Below are 16,042 nucleotides of genomic sequence, written 5' to 3'. Positions count from 1 at the left end.
TCCTCTAAAAGTTATTTTGATCAAGGCATGGTGCACATAAACAGATCTTTCTTAAGAACATGCTGTCAGTAACCCAACTTTGTGGGTCATTTTTTTTTAAAAATAGGCACACAAAGGTGGTGTGCAATCTAATAACAAATGATCTTAGTCGCTTTTCTTGTGATCACAAGACACTATTGGGCATTGTTAATGTGAAATGTTGCAAGTCCAAATCACTGACTTATTGGCGGATGGTAGGGGCAGTCAGCGGGGAAGCTGCGTGGACTTGGCCATGGTGAGGACTAGGCGTTAAACTACGGTGTGGCTTGTTTACAGCCGCCCAGAAGACAAGATTTGGAGTCAGTGAGTCCCACCAAAGTATGGCATGGCATCCATGCTTGAGTCTCTGCTGCCCCCAGTGTTTGCTTGGCAGAAGATAAGCTGTATTGTGTTTGACTACAGATTGCTGCAACATTCTTGGACTCCGGGTCTTGGACTATATTTTTTTGAGAGACTATTTTACTCACATCTTATATGTGCTGTGTATGACTGCTGGTACTGTATTTTGTACCATGGCTCTGGAGTAACACTGTTTTTGTCAGACAATAGTTACAGGGCAGTGTGAGCATTCCAATCAATTGGGTAATATACAAGCACAAGAGACTCTGAAGGTGCTGGAAATCCAAGAGCAACACACAGAAAATGCTGGAGAAGCATCTATGGAAATGAACAAACAATTAACATTTTAGGTCGAGACCTTCATCAGGACTAGAAAGGAAGGGAGTAGACCCTTTCTTTGGGTAATATTACAGGCAGCAAATACTTTGTTCATTCAGCAGGATATTTGACGTATTTCAGACGTATGACTGGCTCTTCAGCTGCTTTTCCCCTACAGAACCAGGAGACCTTGAGTATTAATGCACTCTGTCAAATGCACTAACCTAAGCAGGCTTGTAGTATCACAGACTAATTTCACTTCTCAATGAAGGCACTATCTTTTCTCCACCCAGGGGCCACTGACATAAGGCACTCTCTTAAAACAGGAAATTAGCATATCAGCAATATTATGGATGATTGTAGAGGTCAAAAGTGCCTAAGCTTTCAATGATCAACCCGTCTTTACAAATATTGGTAAAAATTCACATGATTTTGATGTGACATACACCACATGAAGGTAAAAGGGGTGATTTGGCTTCCATAGAACTATAACTAGTTACTGAAATTTAGCTAGTACGGAGGGAAAGGAAACCAATTTGCAGGTGGCCAGAATCAAATAAACCAATTCCACCTTTACCACATTTACATTTTTTGGCATAAAACCCTAGTGTTGAAGTTGCTGTATTTGAAGAATTATCATGTGTCATCCAAAAATTGTACAAAGAAATTTCAATTAACTTACCAGGGATCCTAATAAAAGACCAGCCATGTCTGAACTGAACAGCTAACAAACCCCCAGGATCTTCAGGGAAAAAAGAGGATAGCCGATTTTTCCAATTAAGTGCTAGTTGTGGGGTTCCATACAGGAGGCACTGTTTGGCTGTGAGTTGGCCTCCTTCTCTCATCAGTCGACGTTCATACTCTGCGCTTCTATCACAGCAGTAGATATCACGTGGGACTGCAGTCACCTGAATTACACAAGAGATAAGATTTACAAGAAAATACTCCTGTTGGTACAATGCAGCTTCAACTTCATGATGAATGATCTTTACATTTGGCATCAAGCAACCTCACTGCTCATGAAATGCTGCAAAGTGCTCATTTAACATTTCAGTTGGTTTCAATCTCAATCCACAGTGACCCAGGTTTAATGATCAGCAGTGAATGAAAATAGCTACTCAGTTACAGTTCAAGGGCTTGCAAAGCAAGTCAATTCGTTTCAGGATCTGCATGAACAGAGTACACCCTATCACATTGAAAAAGCCTTCCTAAAACAGGCCAAGTCTAAGGAAGTGAAATTAGCAAAAAAAAAAGACAAGAATTAGAAAAAAGATATATGGAAATCTTCAAAAAAAACTCTAGCATTATGAACAATCTGAAGGAATACAATCATACATTTGTTTTTCTTCATTTTCAATGTCAATGACATGAAGAGCTTGATAAGCTTTACTATTGACACTTGATTGCCTGCTATGTTCAGTGGGCATTTGGGGAACAAGAAAATAAGTTTACCACTGCTCCTAACGTTTTTCTTTCCCATAAAAATATACATTATTCACAAAAATTTACAACCATGCTATACTATATCATGTTGTCATAACAGCACAAGATCCTTCTACTTATTTTCAAGATTCAGCTTTACATCAATTTCTTCTCAACATACATAACCAAAGGTTTTTTAAAAAATAAATGTTGCAGTACATCAGTGTGCAGAGGGGAAGGGATTTAAATTTTAAATCTGTTCCTTCCCTATATCTTTGCACCAGTAAATCTTTCAGCAGGTAGTTCTAACCTTGGAATGCAGCCTGCTGAAGAATTGAAACATCTGATATTGGGCAGGTTTTGTGCAGCCAATAGCCTTTCACGAGGTTGGTGATTGGCTTAGTACAAAGCCACAGGAACCGTCTCCTGTACAGGCTCCTTTTACGCAGTTCAACATATTCAAATGCCAAATGCAGAAAATCTTCTTTAAAAACAGAGCAATTCAATCAACCCTGGTTTTTATTTTTGGATACATTTATCCACTAATAACTTGCTTATCAATACCTTCAGTATGACTTTGAATTATGTCATTAACTACTAAATATCAAGTTCTTGACATACATGCAACATTAAAATACTGCAACTTACGTCAGCCTCGGTAAGTACAGAGTTAGAATCACATTTATTATCATTGGCATGTGTTGTGGAATTTGTTAACTCAGCAGCAGCAGTACAATGCAAGACATAATAATATAGAAAGAAAATAAATAGATAAATTATAGTATATTTATATATTGAATAGATTAAAAACAGTGCAAACACACAAAAGACATATATACACACACATATACATAAAGTGAGGCAGTGCTCATGGGTTCAATGTCCATTTAGGAATCATATAGCAGAAGGGAAGAAGCTGTTCCTGAATCATTGAGTGTGTGCCTTCAGGCTTTTGCACCTCCTTCCTGACGGTCACAATGAGAAGAGGGCATGCCCTGGGTTATGGGGGTCCTTAATAATGGATGTTATCTTTCTGAGGCACTGCTCCTTGAAGTTGTCTTGGGTACTACAGAGGCTAGTACCTAAGATAGAGCTGACTAATTTTACAAATTTCTGTATCCTTTTTTTCGGTCCTGTGCAGTAGCCACCTCGCCCCATACCAGACAGTGATGCAGCCTGTCAGAATGCTCTCCATGGTACATCTATAGAAGTTTGAGTGTTTTAGTTGACAAACCAAATCTCTTCAAACGCTGGTTGAAATATAGCCGCTATCTTGCCTTTTTTTAATAGCTGCATCAACCTGTTGGAACCAGGTTAGATCCTCAGATCTTGACACCCAGGAATTTGAAATTGCTCAATCTCTCCACTTCTGATCCTCTAGGAGGATTGGTTTGTTTTCCCTTGTCTTACCCTTCCTGAAGTCCACAGTCAACTTTTTCATCTTACTGACATTGAGTGCAAGGCTTTTGCTGCGACACCACTCAACCAGCTGGTATAAATTACTCCTCTACGTCCTCTCATCTCCATCTGATTTTCTACCAACAATGGTTGTAACATCAGCAAATTTATCGATGGTATTTGAGCTGTGCATAGTCACACAGTCATGGGTATAGAGGGAGTAGAGCAGTGGGCTAAGCACAATCCGAGGTATTCCAGTGTTCATTGTCAGTGAGGAGGAGACATTGTCACCAATCCACACCAAGATTGTGCTCTTCCGGTTAAGAAGTCAAAGATCCAATTGCAAAGGGAGGTACAGACGTCCTGGTTCTGTAGCTTATCGACAGGATTGTAGGAATAATTGTGTTAAATGCTGAGCTAAAGTCAACAAACAACATCTTGACATAGGTTTTTGTATTATCTAGGTGATCCAAGGCCATATGAAGAGCCATTAAGATTGCATCTGCTGTAGACCTATTTGGGCAATAGGCAAATTACAGTGGGTTCAGGTCCTCACTGAGGCAGGAGTCCATTCTAGCCATGACCAACCTTTCAAAGCATTTCATCACTATAGATGTGAGTACTACTGGGCAATAATCATTAAGGCAGCTCATACTACTCTTCTTAGGCACAGGTACGTTGCCTTCTTGAGCAGGTGGGAACTTCCGACCATAGCAGTGAGAAGCTGAAAATGTCCTTGAAACATTCAAAATGATTGTCAATATCTTCAAACTCTTCATAATTCCTAACTTGAAGTAGTGAAATTTGTGTTTGTGTTCAAAAAGCAGTGATTTTTTTTGGTCACTGATAGTTGACATTTCACTCCCGGCAATTTCCGTCATCTCCAAGTCAAAATGTTTGAAATCGCAGTGAACAAAATACTTCTGAATTGTCTTACTGCTTACTTCTTGTCAACTATCACTGACAAAAAAAATATCACTGCTTTTTGAACACAAACACAAATGAATGTTATTTAAAAATTGTACACTCTAAGCATGGTGTAGCGCAAGTGCACTCAACTAATGCGAGTTAGAAACAGTCTCCTGTCCCAATTAAGCAGCATATTGTCCCAAATAAACAAAGGGAATCTCAGCCTTTTCTCAATTTGTTTTTGTCCTTTAAGAGTTATCCCATATAAGCAGTGCCACAATTAACCAGAATCCACTGCATTACAGCTAGTGTCCATTTACTGCAAAACAACATCATACCACATCAATTTCACTGCAAATATTGTAATTAGTATCAATCACTGAAGACAGTGACCAATACAGAGGTTAAAAACAATTGCATTGCACAAGCTTACACATTTGAAATGCCAGTAATTTCACTGCACTGGTAGCCTAAATATCTCAATCTTGGTCCTTCAGTCCAAACAGATTCATCTGGTTGAGCTGCCCACAACTATGCCAGGAGTCTGGCATGAAGCACTGCAATGCCCACTGCTGTGCCAAGAACCTGATATGAATCACTATCCTCTGCTGGCATTCCTGCAGTGGTGTATCAGGGACAGTTTGGCTCTCAGTGCCAAAATGTAACGCTCAAGAGAATGGGCCATTGCTGGTAACTGTTAGCAGCTGTACAGTGCTGACAGACTGCCCCGTCTTCCACATCACCACCCTCTGCACTAAATGGAAGCTGCTACATACCCTCCTTTCTTTGGCTGCTCAGCTTTTCTCAACCCAGACATCCCTCTATGGTAACAAGCTCAATGGTGCAACTAAAGAGAGGAGGAAAAAAATTTAAATCGCATCCAACAGTAGTGATGAAAAAGTATGGCAGCAGTCTGGGACCCTGTTAGCACAGATGGAAGGCGCTGCCAATTCCAAACAATGATTCATGCTCACATGTGCAGACCAAAGCCCCACATCTCAGCACTGAGTGGCCACACCACTCATCCTAGTTTGCCAGAAACCAGCCTTTACCACAGGCAGTATGGGGTTCTTAGTTTAGCAGCAGGGATTGTAGTAACTCTCATCACATGATCAGCACAAGAACATGCAGGAATAGGGAGGGCAAGAGTTTTTACAAAGGTCCAAGCACAGGAGCATCAGCAGGTAGAATAGGAGATCATGTCCGGTTCCATGTACAGTAATAATTCCCTCTGAATGATTATAATGATCTCTTTTAGTGCCAATTTGGAGGGTGCTTTAACTTCTGGGAATGTATCCTGAGCAACGTAATGGATGAGCTCACCCTTCCAACCCACATTGTTCTAAACTCCAGTGATTATAAACCTACCTTTGCCACATAATTAGAACACTCACTCCATGCTCAATTGAGTAAGCCTTCTTTGGATTGCTTTTCATACATATGCATCTTTCTTTATACAAGATTCAACATCAAATATAATACTCTTGATGTGGTCTCAACCATCTTCAGTAAAACTGAAGCATAATGTGTCATATTGCACTCCGTTAGTAACAAGTTATAACTAAGTTTACCCAATTACTTTAGCACTTGCAAGCTAGCCTTGGCAAATCAGACATCCTCTGCATCCCATGGATCTGCAAACTCTCAATATTTGAGCTTTTCTTAAAGGGTTAATTTCAGAATTTCCTCCATTATGCTCCAATTTGTCAAATTCCTGAAGAAAATGGCACCAACAAAAATGCTACCACGGGTGAGATTCTCCAGATGGTCCATGAAACTGTTTCTTTCACTCCTTTTACATGTTTTTCTTTTAAATACTTTGGTGCTGTTGGAGCCTGTGATCGACATGAACTAGAGCAAGGAGTGTGGTATCTCCACATCGTTGATTAGTTCACACATTTCAGTGCCGGTAGCATTGTAAACACAAAGAGACCCTCAGAGAGAGTAAAACTACTTCATCCATTCCTGGATAAGTCTGCATTTAATAATGATGAATTCAGAGACATGACTCTTTGCTGTATCTGAAGCTGCAAAGTCTCTGCGACCAGACTCTAGCCCATGATCAACTACATTTCTTGCTGGTTAAAGCGTTGAGGAATATCGAAAACATTGAGGTGAGTGTAGAAGACAAGTGAATGGTCAGTGCCATCAGCCAGCCTCTCACTCACTGCAGTCAGAGGAAGGTGCCTGTCTCTCTCTCTCTCTACCCCCCCATTTCCTGTTTCTGAAGGAAGGTCCCTGCGTTCAAATGGTGTTTCTCTCCCCTTCGATGCTGTTGGAAGATGGTACCGAAGTTCTAAATCTGCAGTTTGTGCATTAGACTGCAGTTTCCTGGCCACACACTTTGTTGTTGCTACTTAGGGTGAATTTGAATCGCAGCCTGCAAATAATGAACACTGAGCTGAACTGAATATGGACACCTTCAATTTTGTGTTTTATATTCAATGTTTTCACTTTTTTTTCTTGTTGCTGTTTGTGCAATTTGCTTCTGGCACATGGGGGGGGGGGGGATTTTTTTTCTTTAATGGGTTCCATGGTTTTCTTTATTTTGTAGCTGTCTGTAGAGAAGATGAATCTCAGGGTGGTATACTGCATATTTTGATAATAAAAATACTTTGAACTTTGCCCATTCACTTAACCTCTCTATATCCCTTTGTTGTCTCCTCGTGTCCAGTTCATAATCTATTTTCAAACCTGTATTTGTGTCACTCAAAATATATGTCATCATCCAAGTCATTTAAATATGAATATGTATGGTTTCAGTAGTGATCCCACTAAATCATCTTGCTCTCACTCTTTATTAACTGCCTTTTGGAAATTAAGTATAGTTTTCTTCTTACTCATATTGAGGGAAACTATTCAGCCTATCAAATCTAATTGGCCTATGTGCATTAGTTCATCAGTTTCCTTTCATCCATAGGCCATGTTACTTTGAAGTACAATAATGGCGAAACATGATAGGCCTGAAAGTTTTGAAATGCCCTGTTTTAGTGTCATAAAGCTTTAAAAATTTCCCCATGCCAAACATGAAGTGAACTTGCCAGCAGTTTGCCGCTTTCTATCTCCTTCTCTTTTTAAAGGACTGACATTTACTTTTTCTCCAGAACTAGAAAATTTTTAAAAATTAAAACCAAACATCAATCATCTCACTAGTTCCTTCTTTTAAAACCTTAGGATGAAGTCCATAAGGACCTGGGGATCTGACAGCCTTTTGCTCCCATTTTGCTCAGTATCTCCACAAGGTATTTTCCCCAAGCTCCTCCATCCAAATTTACCATCATTATAACTGTTTCTGGAATGTTACCATAAGTAAAAGAAGTAAATATGCATAATTTTGTTGAGATACAGCCTCAAACAGGTGCATAAATCATTGTGACTGTAAATAACCATTTCCTTTAATCACTTATTCAGATGCAGCTGCTTCCTCACAGATCCAGCCACTCAAGTACCACCCCAACCTCTGGTATTTTTTTTTAAGTTGCAGAGTTTTCATGTGCCCATGACCGAAGGGCAGTGTTCAAGAACATAGTCAATCTCTCACTGCTGCAGTCAGAGATTACCACTTACTTCAAAAAGATGATAATCATACCAGTACCCAAGAAGAGCAGGGTGAGCTGCCTCTATGACTATCACCCAGTGATATTAATGTCTACAATAAGTGCTTTGAGAGACTGGTCGTGGCTAGAATCAACTCCTGCCTGTTCCAAGGACCTGGACCCACCACAATTTGCCAATCACCATAATAAGTCTACAGTGGATTCAACCTCACTGGCTCTCCACTCGGCCTTGGATCACTTGGACAATAGAAATATTGACATCAAGCTGCTATTTATAGATCAGCATTTAACACAATCATACCCTCAGTTTGAATCAACAAGCTCCAAATCCTGGCCTCTGTAGCTCCCTCTGCAAATGGAGACTTAATTTCCTCACTAGTTGACCACAGTCTGTGCGGATCAGAAATATCATCTGCTCCTTGCTGACAATCAACACTGGTGCATCTCAAGGATGTGTATTTAGCCTACTGCTCTACGCTCTACACCCACAACTGCGTGGCTAGTCAAGCTCAAGTGCCACCTATAAATTTGTTGATGATGCAACTATTGTTGGCAGAATTTAAGATGGCGATGTGGAGGCATACAGGAGCAACAGATCAGCTAGTTGAGTAGTGTCACAGCAACAAGCTTGAACTCAACATCAGTAAGACCAAGGAAATGATTGTGGAAGGGGAAGTTAAGGGGACACACACCAGTCCTCATTGAGGGATAAGAGGAGGAAAGGGTGAGCAGTTTCAAGTTCCCAGGTGTCAACATCTCGGAGGATCTATCCTGGGCCCAACATATTGATGCAATTATAAAAGAGGCACTATAGCGGCTAGATTTCATTCAAAGTTTGAGGAGAATTGGCATGTCACTAAAGACACTTGCAAGTTTCTATGGATGTACTACAATTGCATTACTGTCTGGTATGGAGGCAGCACTGCACAGTTGTAAGCACAGACAGCTCTATCATGGGCACTAGTCTCACCAGCATTCAGGACACTTTCAAAAAGGTGATGCTTCAAAAATGTGGCATCCATCACAAGGATCCAGTACTTGCCCTTTTCTTATTGCTACCATCAAAGAGGTACAGGAGCTTGAAGAATCACACTCAATGTTTCAGGGGCAGCTTCCATCTCCTCTGCCAGATTTCTGAATGGACAATGAACTCATCAACACTACCTCAGTATTTTTTCCCTTTTTTTGTTACACTACTTACTTAATTTAATCTTCTTTTATATAGACTATCGTTTATAGTTTTTATTGTTAAGTACTGCAATGTACTGCTGCCAAAAAACAAATTTCATGACATATGCCAGTGATATTATATTTGACTCCGAAAGGAATTCCCCTGCTATTGATGGGAATAGATTACAGAAAAAATTTAGTGGAAAATAAGGTCTAAAAACCAGCAAGGCAGAAAGACTGGTTGAGTTGCATGGCTCCCTCCTGTTTCATAATACAAAAATGTTTAATTCAGCCATCTAATAAGAATTGAATTGAAAATACACGTGAACTAAGATGTTAACTGTCCTGTGCTATCATCAGTGGGATCATCAGCTGATCTGCCACCTGTCTTCAGGAGATTCGGCCCGCTTATGATCAAGACTCCTTCAAGGTGGTGGGCCAGCAGTGCTAAAGCACCACCTCCTACTGATGAGCTTAACAACTTGGCATCTGCCTCTATCAGAGTTGTTGGTCGCTTCCATCCAAAAGATAGTCTACTCTTCAGGTATCTATGCAGCTACTGAAGAGTTTACAAAAGATGGATACACTGTCCGATTATCTGCTCCTCTGGACGTACTTAGTCCACATCCGTGATGATCCTGCCTCTGCTGCCTCAGCTACAGCCCTGCTGGTTGACTTGATCTCTCATCTAGTAAAGCCAAGGTCACGGAGCCACTTCTGGAAAGTGAACGCAATAAAAAGCCACGGCACCCTACTTCGAATGGATAGCATGAGACCTTCCACCCTCTGTCTCTGCACTTTGATCTTAATTCTGCATACTTGGTTAACTTACGCTCATGGGCTTCATCGATGTCATCTTCCCAGGGGACTGTGAGTTCACCAATAACCACTTCTCTACTGGTATCAGACCAGATGATTATATCTGGACGCAATGTGGTGAAAATGATTTGCTCCGGGAAACTGCCTTTCCCATCCAGGTTGGCCTTGACACACCAATCATTGGCTGAAGAAAGTATGCTTGATCGTGGGCCTGCGCTGTACACCTTTGACTTAGAGCCTTCTTTCACAAATGATATGCAATGTTCTGTGCAGCATGGGGCATGAGATAAGTTGTGCTGCAGTACTCTCTGCTCAACCGCTTGTGTTACAACTTTGAGAACGTTGTTATGTCTCCAAGTGTACATGCCGCTGGAAAGATTGACTCTATGTGCACTCAAAATATGCTGTAGTGTTCCCTTCTCGCCAGAAGCAGCACAGCTGTCTGTCTTATCTTCATACCAGGTGCTGAGGTTGGCAGGTGTTGGGAGCAGGTCATACACTGCTCTATATAGAAAAGAAATGCGGAGCGGTTCCATCTGCCACAGGACATTCCAAGATAGATGTCGTTGTTCAACACTTTCCCACCAGGTCCAAGTCCCTTGTTTAGTCAGGCCAACTGCTTTAGCTAACCTCTTCTCCTCTTCTACCTCTCGTATTTCATGCGTTACAAGCTCATGACGCTCCTTACCTGTCGAAGATGACCACCACTTGTGGGTTGTCCATCCAAGTCCCTGGCGGCCTAGCTGGGTAGCCCCAACCGTCTCCTTGTGCTTCAATCTAGACTCTGCCTCATCGACTGCTGCCCCGACTGATCACTTCCTGCCTGATCTCACATCCGGCTGGATGTTCTTGATGACAGGGTCTTTTGAGTCTTGAAGCATCAAGAATGATCCTTCCTTGACCTCTTCAACAAGGGATTGCACTGAGATGGTAAGCTTTGTCTGGCTACTGTGGATTGCAATATTAGTGAGGCTGCTCGGTACTCCAAGCCACTTTTTCACATACTTGTTGATCTTCCGTTCCATTGCCTCAACATGGGACATTGCCACTTTATAGACAGTTAGTGGCCACATTATCCGTGACATCAGTCCGTACTGCAAGCACCTCAACTTCAACTTGCCAGGCAAGCCACATTGTTGACGGACATCAGACCTCTGCTGATCTGTTCTCCTGTCTCTAGAACCCTCTTGGTGTCTCTCAGCTCCTCAGTGTACCATTGCCCGAGGCTCTTAACTGGTTGGTCCTGAATGGATGGAATCTCCTCTCCACAAAGGGTGAAATGAAAGTCAACCAGCTTTCCTCTCCTAAGAACAAGGTTCCTTGACTTCTTGGTCTTGAACTTCATTCTTCCCCAATCTATCAGCTCCTCGAGTCTAGATAGTATACTTTCCACTGCCTCCATGCTAGGACCCAAAAGGGTGAGATCGTCCATGAACGCACGTATTGGTGGCAACTCCCCTCCTCCATCAAGTGCGACAACTGGTCCCACTGATTCTGCAGCCCTCACAATGACCTCCACGGCTAACACAAAGAGGATGGGTGAAATCGCACATCCCATTGGGATACCAATGTCTAAGCTCTGCCACCTAGTTGTAAACTGCTGAGTGGAAATCGTAGTACTGTTTAACGAAGTTCCTCACCTTAGCAGGAATCCATAGGAATTCCATCGCAAACTCAATCAAGACATGGGGAACAGAACCATACGCATTTGCAAGATCAAGCCAAACTATAGCCAGATTTCTTCTCAACCTTTTCAACTCCTGGATGACATGCCATATCATACTAGTATGTTCAAGGCATCCCGGGAAGCCTGGTATTCCTGCCTTCTATACAGATGTATTTACCAATCCATTCTCTATCACTATTGAAGATATTCTTTCTGCTAAAACGCCAAACATAATCTTCCCCTCTACATTCAGGAGTGAAATTGGTCAGAACAGATTCAATGTAATAGAAATCTCTTCCTTCGGGATGTATACTCCTTCAGCCTCACTCCATGACAAAGGAACAACACCTTGTCTCCACACCATCTTTAACAATCTCCACAAGTATTTCCTCAGCTCTTCACACTTTTTGAACACCTTATACGGCACTCCATTAGGTCCTGGCACTGAACCTGACCTTGCCTTTTTGATGAACCACTCCACTTCTGCCAGTTTTGGGTTCTGACAGATCGAACTTCACTCCTGGCTCAGTAGGCTTCACAAGCCCAGAAATGTCAAACAAAGGAGCCTCCCGCTGTTCGTTAGAGTAAGTGCTTGTCAGGTGATCCTCAAGTTCTTGTTGAGAGATGTTATGCTCCCCACTCTTATTTTGTTCAAACAACCTCTTTGTGAACTGGTGAGGGTTCTGAAAGAAAGCCTTTTTTGCCTTCTCTCTCTTCTTTCTCTTTTTATGCTGTGACTCTGCACAACAGAGTGACGCTAACTTTATTCGGAACTGCTCCCAGAGATCAGCAAGCCCTGGCTTGTCACCCTCACTTGCTACCTTCCACCTCTGTCTCAACGTTCTAAGCTCTCTCCTCAACCTACTAATCTCCTTCTGGCACCTGCTTGGTTGCTGTGTAGGCCTTGCTTTCTTCATCTCAACTAAACCAAACCTGTACTTTCCAACATTATAAATAATATCGTCCATCACTTCCAACTTTTTCTTTGATGTTCCCCTGAGAGTGTTCTCCAACATCATACTGATATCCTCATCAAACACACGCAAAGCCTTCTCATCTGCCATTGCTGGCCACTTGACCTTCCTCTTCTTCTCTACCACCTCACCACCACCATCATGCGAAGGATCTACCTGGGTACTATGGTCTGCAACCTGACCTGGGTTATCTCTCATCTGACCTAGAGTATGATGACTCTCTCCAGAGTGAATCGCTGTGGCTTGTGTATCAGTGGTTGAAAAGACCACATCTTCTGCGCTTATATTTACATTAATATAACCATTATATTTACAGAGACTTGGATGGCTCGGGGGCAGGAATGGCTACTTAGAGTGCCAGGTTTTAGATGTTTCAGAAAGGACAGAGAGGGAGACAAAAGAGGTGGGGGCGTGACACTTATGATCAGAGATAGTATCACTGCTGCAGAAAAGGAGGAAATCATGGAGGGATTGTCTATTGAGTCTCTGTGGGTGGAAGTTAGTAACAGGAAGGGTTCAATAACTCTACTGGGTGTTTTTTTATCTATATAGATGACCCAGTAGTAACAGGGATGCAAGGAGCAGATAGGGAGACAGATTCTGAAAAGATGCAATAATAACAGAGTTGTCGTGACGGGAGATTTTAATTTCCCAAATATAGATTGGCATCTCCCTAGAGCAAGGGGTTTAAAATGGGGTGGAGTTTGTTAGGTGTGTTCAGGAGGGTTTCCTGACAGATTATGTACAAACCCCATTTCCAGAAAAGTTGGGATATTTTCCAAAATGCAATAAAAACAAAAATCTGTGATATGTTAATTCACATGAACCTTTATTTAACTGACAAAGAAAAGATTTTCAATAGTTTTACTGACCAACTTAATTGTATTTTGTAAATATACACAAATTTAGAATTTGATGGCTGCAACACACTCAACAAAAGTTGGGACAGAGTTAAAATAAGATTGAAAAGTGCACAGAATATTCAAGTAACACCAGTTTGGAAGACTCCACATTAAGCAGGCTAATTGGTAGCAGGTGAGGTATTATGACTGGGTATAAAAGTAGCATCCATCAAAGGCTCAGTCTTTGCAAGCAAGGATGGGTCGTGGCTCACCCCTTTCTTCCAAAATTCGTGAGAGAATTGTTAGTCAGTTCAAAAGGAACATTTCCCAACGCAAGATTGCAGAGAATTTAAGTCTTTCAACATCTACAGTAAATAATATTGTGAAAAGATTCAGAGAATTCAGAGACATCTCAGTGCGTAAAGGGCAAGGTTGGAAACCACTGTTGAACGCGCATGATCTTCGAGCCCTCAGGCGGCACTGCCTAAGAAACCGTCATGCTACTGTGACAATTATAGCCACCTGGGCTCGGGAGTACTTCGGAAAACCATTGTCACTTAACGCAGTCCGTCGCTGCATCCAGAAATGCAACTTGAAACTGTATTACGCAACGAGGAAGCCATACATCAACTCTATGCAGAAACGCCGGCGAGTTCTCTGGGCCCGAGCTCATCTCAGATGGACCGAAAGACTGTGGAACCGTGTGCTGTGGTCGGATGAGTCCACATTTCAGCTAGTTTTTGGACAAAACGGGCGTCGAGTTCTCCGTGCCAAAGATGAAAAAAACCAACCTGATTGTTATCAGCAAAAGGTGCAAAAGCCAGCATCTGTGGTGGTATGGGGGTGCATCAGTGCCCACGGCATGGGTGAGTTGCACGTATGTGAAGGTACCATTGACTCTGAGGCGTTTATTAGGATTTTAGAGAGACATATGTTGCCTTCAAGGCAACGTCTATGCTTATTTCAGCAGGACAATGCCAGACCACATTCTGCATGGGCTACAACAGCGTGGCTTTGTAGACACAGAGTGCGTGTGCTTGACTGGCCTGCTGCCAGTACAGATCTATCTCCTATTGAAAATGTATGGCGCATCATGAAGAGGAGAATCAGACAATGGAGACCACGGACTGTTGAGCAGCTGAAGTCTTATATCAAGCAAGAATGGACAAAATTTCCAATTGAAAATCTACTACAATTAGTATCCTCAGTTCCAAAATGATTAAAAAGTGATTAAAAGGAAAGGTGATGTAACACAATGGTAAACATGCCTCTGTCCCAACTTTTGTTGAGTGTGTTGCAGCCATCAAATTCTAAATTTGTGTACATTTACAAAATACAATTAAGTTGGTCAGTAAAACTATTGAAAATCTTTTCTTTGTACTTTTGTCAGTTAAATAAAGGTTCACGTGAATTAACACATCACAGATTTTTGTTTTTATTGCATTTTGGAAAATATCCCAACTTTTCTGGAAATGGGGTTTGTAGATAAGCCTGCAAGAAGAGATTTAGTATTTAGTATTGGGAAATTAACCTAGTCAGGTGTTGGGTATCTCAGTGGGAGAGCATTATTGAGATAGTGATCATAATTACATCATCCTTACAATAGCATTGGAGAGGGATAGGAACAGACAAGTTAGGAAAGCATTTAATTGGAGTAAGGGGAAATAGGAGGCTATCAGGCAGGAACTTGGAAGCATAAATTGGGAACAGATGTTCTCAAGGAAATGTACTGAAGAAATATGCCAAATGTTATGGGGATGTTTGTGTGGGGTTCTGCATAGGTACATTCCAATGAGACAGGGAAAGGATGGTAGGGTACAGGAATCATGGCGTACAAAGGCTGTTGTAAATCTAGTCAAGAAGAAGAGCTTACGAAAGGTTCAAAAAACTAGGTAACGACAGAGATCCAGAAGATTATAAGGCTAACAGGAAAGAGCTTAAGAATGAAATTAGGAGCCAGAAGGGGCCATGAGAAGGCCTTGGCAGACAGGATTAAGAAAAACCCCAAGGCATTCTACAAGTATATGAAGAGCAAGAGGATAAGACATGAGAGAATAGGACCAATGAAGTATGACAGTGGAAAAGTGTGTATGGAACTGGAAGAGATAGCAGAGGTACTTATGCATACCTTGCTTCAGTATTCAACTATGGGAAAGGATCTTGGTGATTGTAATGATGACTTACAGCGGACTGAAAGGCTTGGGCATGTAGATATTAAGGAAGAGGATGTGCTGGAGCTTTTGGAAAGCATCAAGTTGGCTAAGCCACCGGGACTGGATGAAATGTATCCCAGGCTACCGTGGGAGGTGAGGGAAGAGATTGCTGAGCCTCTGGCAATGATCTTTGCATCATCAACGGGGCCAGGAGAGGTTCCGGAGGATTGGAGGGTTGCGGATGTTGATCCCTTATTAAAGAAAGGGAGTAGAGATTGCCCAGGAAATTATTAACCAGTGTTACGAATGTGCCACAGCTCTGAGGGGCTGAAGGGTGCGGGGTAGCCCCCTCCTTTGTGAGAATCGCAAGATCACTATTAAGTCAGTTCAGGGGACACAGGAAATGAGAGAAAGACATGCAGAATCCACAAAAGGG

The 16,042-nt window shown here is 41.9% G+C and overlaps 1 protein-coding gene across 2 annotated transcripts in view; it reads right to left on the bottom strand.

Annotated features, from left to right (window-relative positions):
* ino80 (INO80 complex ATPase subunit) overlaps positions 1–16,042 on the bottom strand; it is a 233,907-nt gene that overhangs the window by 87,644 nt on the left and 130,221 nt on the right. For both annotated transcript variants that reach the window (XM_073040376.1, XM_073040377.1), the window contains exon 26: positions 1,379–1,604. In XM_073040376.1, the coding sequence (XP_072896477.1) occupies positions 1,379–1,604 (226 nt within the window). The remainder of the gene's footprint in view (positions 1–1,378; positions 1,605–16,042) is intronic.

This window comes from Hemitrygon akajei, chromosome 3 (genome assembly GCF_048418815.1).
Source record: "Hemitrygon akajei chromosome 3, sHemAka1.3, whole genome shotgun sequence".
Classification (NCBI taxonomy): domain Eukaryota; kingdom Metazoa; phylum Chordata; class Chondrichthyes; order Myliobatiformes; family Dasyatidae; genus Hemitrygon; species Hemitrygon akajei.
This window is presented reverse-complemented; position numbering and strand designations above follow the sequence as displayed.